At 45.5% G+C, this 7,616-nt stretch overlaps 1 protein-coding gene across 1 annotated transcript; it reads right to left on the reverse strand.

Moving 5' to 3' along the window:
* Positions 1-4,144: 4,144 nt before the first annotated feature.
* On the reverse strand, positions 4,145-5,089 carry LOC125160429 (olfactory receptor 10H3-like). Its single transcript, XM_047849374.1, has one exon. It carries the CDS (start codon positions 5,072-5,074, stop codon positions 4,145-4,147), a length of 930 nt encoding a protein of 309 aa, XP_047705330.1. The 5' UTR covers positions 5,075-5,089.
* Between the last annotated feature and the right edge of the window lie 2,527 nt (positions 5,090-7,616).

Genomic DNA, 7,616 nt, shown 5'->3' on the forward strand with positions numbered 1-7,616 from the left:
AGCTGGAAGAGGCCAGGAAAGATTCTGCCCTGGAGTCTCTGGAGGGAGCATGGCCCTGCCGAAACCTTGGTTTTGGATTGTAGCCTCCAGAACTGTGAGGATAAATTTCTGCTGTTTAAAGCCACCTGGTTGTGGTCCTCTGTGACAGCAGCCCCAGGAAACGGATCCAGGCAAATGCAGCTGCATGTACACAAACACTGCACGCAGAAGCAGGCACTGTGCTGCAGAAATGAGCACACGTGCATGGTGACAAGCCCAGGGTCACCCTTCTGGCTCAACCTGGTGCAGAGACTACTTCTTGCCTGGGAATGGACCCTGACAATCCCTGACTGCTGTGGGTCCAGGCTTTGGGGGAAGGAGGCAGCATGGGCCAGGTTGGGACCAGGTTGCTGGGGCCGTAACCCCTGCCCCCATCCGACTCCCCACCCCTTCCTCCAGCCAGAGCCTCCCTCTGCTCTGGCTTTCCGTGGTCGCGTGGTCGCCACAATTTCCCCCTTCAGCTCCCACCTTGCTTGCTACCTGTTCCTGGGAAACCGAGTTCCTCTCACCTGGCGTGAAGACTGTCTGTCTGGGATGCTCTGTTTGCAGCCCAGCCTGGGGCCACCCCTCCTGCTGCTTGGTGAGCAGGGCAGGAGCTCTATCTCCGCAGGTGCCTCCCCTGAGGCGGGTTTCCTGGGAGCCTCTCCCCTGAGACTGGGATGCGGGTTAGAACTCCTCCATGTCCAAGGAGGCTGCTGGGGCCCTGGGAATGCCCCTTCCTCTGTGGATATTTCTCTCTCTCCTTCCTCCCTCCTTCCCTCCCACTCCCTCTCTTCTTCCCCACTAGTCATTCCACCCTTCTGTCATCCTCTCTCCTTCCTTCATCCATCCATCACATCCTCACTGAGCTCTAGCTAAGGGACCCGCTCTGAATCTTGGGATCCGAAACAACACTGATGTAACCTGGCACTAAAAAATCCCTCAGTGTGGGGACAGGAAGAGCTGGATGCAGACATATCACATTTTATAAAATGGAAAAACACAATTATGACATACTATAATATATAATATACTGTGGTTGCACCAGAACAATATTTATTCAGTAAGTTGAGTGTTGTAGTCAACTAACAAATATTTAGTAAACTTCTACTATGTGCCAAGTGGGTTTTTCTTTTGATATTGATTTCAAAGCTTTTTGTTCTGTTTTAAAAGTAGTGCCCAAAAGGAAAGGCATTATAATTTGTGAACTAAATTATACATCTTGCATTTCATTAGCTTAGTAGTTGGAACCACTTAGTCTTCAGCCACAAGACTACTTGTTAGAGTACCAAGGAAAAAATGTTATTTGTGCTTTGAGATTGGTCACAGAAAAGAAAATAGCAAAAAGCAGTAAAAAGATGAATTTAAACATACTGTAACATTATTACATATGTTATATGTTATATACACTTACGTATATATGGTATATATGTTCACATGTGTATATACACATCCATTCTAATGCTTCTGTTTTTCTGGGGAACCCTGACTAACACAAAATCCTTAAAAGAAAAAGAGGCCTTGTAAAAATGTCCCTTTTCCATCTAAAGAGATGAGACCCAGACCTCAGGATCCCTGGTGGTTTGTCCTGTGGGTAAGCATTTCCCCCAGTTCAGCCCCTGCAACTCAGCGTCTCTCTGAGGATGTGCGTGATGCTGTGTCTTTACTCTAACGCAGGGGCCCCAATACACAGGAGGGTGAGCATCCGTCCTGAGTCACACGGTCCACGTCGAGCACGGAGACCGTTCCTGCTGTCCTCCAGCTCCTGCTCCAATAAGTGTTGGTTGAGGGCACACCGCACCCCAGCCCCTGTGCTGGGGCCCCTGCAGCTACATGGTCAGGTGAGTCCTCAAAACACACCCCAACGAGCAAACCCTGCAGCTGGGCTACCGGGACTCCTTCACCTTTGTTGACCGAATTCCAAGGACACTCAGCACTTCTCGAGAGCCATCTCAATGCCCCAGGTCTTCTCCACAAAGAAGAATGGCCTAAGAATCTGGCTTGAAACTAATTGTAAAGTGAAACCCAATAACATTTAACGTCAGGATGCCATTTCACGAGTCAGTTCCTGGGGCTGCTGTATCAAAGCATATAAATCTCGTGCCCTGACTCCACACACATCTATCCTCTTCCATGCTGGAGGCCAGAATTGAATCAGGGTCACCAGGTGTGAGTCCAGGTGTGAGCAGGGCTGCGTCCTTCGGGGGATCCGGGGAGGGATGTGTCTCCTGCTTTCCCAGCTTCGAGGGCACCACGCATCCCCTGGCTCGTGGTTCCTGCCTCAGCTACTCCAATTCCTCCTTCCGGTGTCACATCCCCTACTGCTCCCTGTCTCTGGCCCCTCCTGCCCCCTTGCATAAGGACACTTGCAATTATAGCAGCCCATCTGGGTGATGAGGGTAATCCCCCTGTCTCAGATCTTAACTGCATCTCATCTGCACACTCCCTCTTGCTGGGTAAGGGAACGCAGCCACAGGCTCTGGAGAAGCACATCTTAGGAATGGTGGGGGTATCCATCAGTAACACCGATAATGAGCAAAATAATGAATGGAACCCCAAAACTGCCATAGCCGGTTTTGCCAAGCTCTCGTTGTCAGTGTTCATGAGACAAAGTGTCTCATGAACTCCTCTGGAGTCCGTGTTTCCCTCTGGCTGTGTGAAAGGGGTGTGTACCTAGGGCTGCACCTGCCCTCCTTCCCTGAAAAGGGTCCCTTCCTTCTAATGACAGCCTTCTCCTCCTAGTCATGACCTCACTTCTCTCTGTAGACACCTGAGAGAGGGGGGCTCCTGGTCACCAATTGCACACACGTGCACATTGTAATCGATTCCTGCTCCCTGCCTCCATGGTGCTGTGGCCTGGGACCGATTTGCATTTTTTGCATTTCAAAAATGTGATTAGTGATAGATGTGGGTCATATCTAAATGTGGAGAAAGGATAATTTACTTTGAGACTTAGAAGAGTGAATGCATAGGAAACCCTTCCCACAGCATTTAGCAAGTGGCAGATACTCGTATGTGGCAGCCATCCTTAGATTAGTATTGTAAAACATCTTCTGACTGCAGCTCAAATATCTGACCACAGTTTAAGTAAGAATTTACACCAATGGGAGGCCCCCTCCTGGAGCTTCAGACATGGTTTCCCAACTCCAGCATGGGAGTCAGACACACCTAAAGTTGCATGTGACCCCTTCACTCACATGTTGTGTGACCCCCACCAACATTTGTCATCAGCATAAAGGAGGTACCCACACCCTTGACCTTTCTTTGTGCCATCTTGAGAGAGCACTGTGTCCTCCAACAGAGCCCGTAGATAGATTTGAGTAAACACAAGAATGAGAAACTGATGTTTTACCAGAAGTATTGTGGGGTAAAAGGGAAAAAGATTTCCATAACATGTCAGAGAGCAACACCCTTTAAACATTTTGTATGTTCTTACCCAAACACTGAATCTTCTCCCCTTTCTCTCTCTGTCTCTGTTTCTGTCTCCATTTCTCTATCTCTCTCTTTTCTTCTACTAAACATTCCTACATCCTTCACTCAACCCAGCTCAAAATAGAAACCTCCTTAAGGTCAATCCCCTCTAAACACAGCGAGGAACCGTAAACATTCAACAGTCTCCATGGAGACAAATATTTAATGTTCTTTTGGGCATTTGTTATAATTAGAAGGTAATACTTATAAACAGTGGGCACAGTGCCTGATAAGAAAATCCCTGATACTGGAGGCAGTTATTTTTATGCCTATTTTGATTTATCCTTAAGGTGGTGGAGGAGAAATTCTTCTCTTGCTTCTGCATTTAAGAAGAACAATGGGCATCAGTGTTGACACACATCCATGTCATGTCTCTCACTAGCCAATAGGTAGGTAACACATTCTTAGAAGAGTTAATGGGATGTGGCTCATCACATGGGGTCTTAAACATGAGATCATGCTTACTAGAGCCTATAGAAGAGATGGGCAATCAAATTGAGGAAAAGCAAAGGTGTAGGATGCCTCCACACATATGGATGCACCCACCAATACCTATTCAATATTTTCATATATTGAATCACTAAAAAGTCCTATGGAGACATTATTATCCCCAGCCCTTCTGTCATATTTCCTCACCAACATATTTCCTCCAGTGTCAGGAGCTTAAGGGACTAAATTTTTTCCGGAAGCTTTTCTTTATGGCATTCTTGAGCTCCTTATTCCTGAGGCTGAAAATGATTGGGCTGAGAAAGGGGGTGAAGACTGTATAGGTGGTGGCCATCAGGATGTTACTGTCCATAGAATGGGGGCCCTTGGGCTTGAGGTAGATAATGGAGGCAAAGCCATAGTGCACAATGACCACTGTGAGGTGGGACACACATGTGGAGAAGGTCTTGTGCCTGCCCTCAGCAGAGGGGATCCGCAATATGGCGGCCACGATGAAGACATAGGAAAGGACGATGAGGAATAAGCAGCCCATCAGAGCTGAGACACACACCAGGATCACACCCAAGGTGACAGAGGATGTCTCCTTCCCACAGGCCAACTTTAGAAGGGAAAGCACGTGACAGGCAAAATGGTGGATCACATTAGACCCACAGAAGGTGAGATGAAAAACTATCAGCGTCAACATTATCCCCATGACTGAGCCACCAACCCAGAACCAAGACACAAGGCGGGCACAGCCACGGTTGCTCATGAGCACATTGTAGTGCAGGGGGTGGCAGATGGCCACGTAGCGGTCGTAGCCCATGATCATGAGCAGGAAGGAGTGGGTGAAGCCGAACGTGAAGGAGAAAAACATCTGGCTGGCACAGGCCGTCCAGGTGATGGTGCGGCGGGTGGAGAGCATGTCAACCAGCATGCGAGGGGTGACGGCAACGGTGAACAGAATCTCGGAGGTGGACAGGGCGCACAGGAAGAGGTACATGGGCGTGTGCAGGCTGTGCTCGCTCCAGACTGTGGCCATGATGAGCAGGTTCCCCAGCAGCGTGAACAGGTACATGATCAGGTACAGCAGGAAGAAGGCGGGCAGGAGATGCTGTGGGAAGGTGGAGAATCCCACGAGGATGAACTCAGTCACCATGCTATAGTTCTGACCAGGCACGGGTGCTGCATCTGGTGAGATCAGAAAGGGAATGAGGGTGCGTAATTTATCCCATGAATAACAAAGATGATTCAGTGTCAGAAAACCTATCATGTGATCAGTCACAGGAATAAACTAAAATAAATATCATATAATTATATCAATTCAGACAGCAATCCTGGATTGCTAAATTTCGATTACTGTTTATGATTTTAAAAATTAATACATAATTATCATAAAATATTGTATTATTTTAGATATACAGTATAATGATTGATATATGTACGCATCTTAAAGATTTTTTAGAAGTTTCTTCTAAATATGAAATCAACTGGACTTTTCCTAGATAACTAAGAACATACACTAGAAAACTAGCAAGAAGTGGGAGACAATAGATGCACTATTTTAAATTTTTTTTTCAACGTTTTTATTTATTTTTGGGACAGAGAGAGACAGAGCATGAACGGGGGAGGGGGAGAGAGAGGGAGACACAGAATCGGAAACAGGCTCCAGGCTCCGAGCCATCAGCCCAGAGCCTGACGCGGGGCTCGAACTCACGGACCGCGAGATCGTGACCTGGCTGAAGTCGGACGCTTAACCGATTGCGCCACCCAGGCGCCCCTAGATGCACTATTTTAGCATCAGAAACAAGCCAAGGTTACTCACTGTCTCTGCTGTTCATTAGCAGGGAAATGAAAGCCGGGAGCAGTGCTTGAGGAATGATAAAGAAAGAAGGAATATCAGGATTGGACGGAAAGACACGTGATCATCTACCTAGAAAGGTGCAAGAATGAAGGCAGAAAATCTTTGAGCAAAGACAGAACACATGCTGTGGAAGACAGATCAACTTCCCAAACTCATAGTGTTTCCCATAGAATTGCACCCATAATAATCACACACCAGATAGAATTTAAGGAAAAAGTAAGACAACATTGTCAATAGTGACACAAACTATAAGGAGACAGCTCTCAAACAGTTTGGTCTCAAGATTTCTTTATGAAAAAAACAAAACAAAACAAAACCGGTGAGTCCCCTAGAGGGCTTTTGTTTGAGTGAGTTAGAAGTCTCCATTCTTACCATATTAGTAATTAAAACTGAGATTCTTTGAACATATTTAGTTCTAACACATTTGTAAAGTTTACTTATTATTTTGAGAGAGACAGAGACAGCATGAGTTGGGGAAGGACAGAGAGAGAGAGGGAGAGAAAGAGAATCCCAAGTAGGATCCACACACTGTCAGTGCAAGGCCCACGAGGGGTTAGAACTCATGAAGCGGGAGATCATGACCTGAACTGAAACCAAGAGTTGGTTGCTTAACTGACTGAGCCACCCAGGAGCTCAAAGTTCTTGACACATTTAAAGAATAATAATCAACCTTTGGTTCAAACTAAGGAAAGTAACCATATTTTAAAAACCCATTTAATGACGGAGCACCTGGGTGGCTCAGTCAGTTAAGTGTCTGGCTTCAGCTCAGGTCATGATCTCACGGTTCGTGAGTTCGAGTCCTGCATTGGGCTCTGTGCTGACAACTCAGAGCCTGGAGCCTGCTTCAGATTCTGTGTCTCCTCCTCTTTCTTTGCCCCTTGCCTGCTTGTGCTCTGGCTCTCTCTCTCTCTCTCTCTCTCTCTCAAAAATGAATAAAGATAAAAAAAAAAAAAAACCCTTATTTAATGAGAAGTGTGGCTTTGTTTTAAATTTTAGCAAATTTGTCCAGTGCTGGCTAGATGGCATAGAAGATGATGCAGTATCCTCATCATTCAGCCTGTGGCAATATGTTCTTAATTTGAAGCATATGATGAAAATATATCCTCACCTTCACTGGAAGAGTGAGGACTTGGTGGTCCCCCGGAATGGGTCTCTGGGACCCCAGGGCCCTCATATCATACTTTGAAAACCTCTGTTATGAAAAATCTAGGAATTAATCACACAATGCAGTACTTCCAAGGACAGAAACTGTAACTACTGAGATATCTATATATGGCTATATAAGATTATACACATATATAATATATACAACGGAATATTACTCAACCATAAAAAAGGCTGAAATCTTTCCATTTGCAACATGGATGGACCTAGAGGGTATTATACTAAGTGAATAAGCCAGTCAGAGAAAAACAAATAGCATATGATTTCACTCATATGTGGAATTTAAGAAACAAAAAAAATTGAGAAGTGGAAGAGGGAGAGAGACAGAGAGAGAGAGGCAAACCAAGGAAGAGACTCTTAACTATAGACAACCAACTGATGGTGAACAGAGGACATGGAGTGGGGGGCTGGGTGAATTAGGTAATGGGGATGAAGGAGTGCACTTGCTGTGATGAGCACCGGATGATGTACAGAAGTGCTGCATCACTGTATTGTACACCTGAAACTAATATTACATGTATGTTAACGGGAATTTAAATAAAAACTTCAAAAAAAGATGAAATGTATGTATGCATTCTATATAAATTAATTAATTAATTAATTAATTAATATATACATACACACACACACACACACACAAAGGAGTATTTGAATTTCATCAGCATATCTTCTA

Source organism: Prionailurus viverrinus, chromosome A2 (genome assembly GCF_022837055.1).
Source record: "Prionailurus viverrinus isolate Anna chromosome A2, UM_Priviv_1.0, whole genome shotgun sequence".
In the NCBI taxonomy this organism is placed as follows: Eukaryota; Metazoa; Chordata; class Mammalia; order Carnivora; family Felidae; genus Prionailurus; species Prionailurus viverrinus.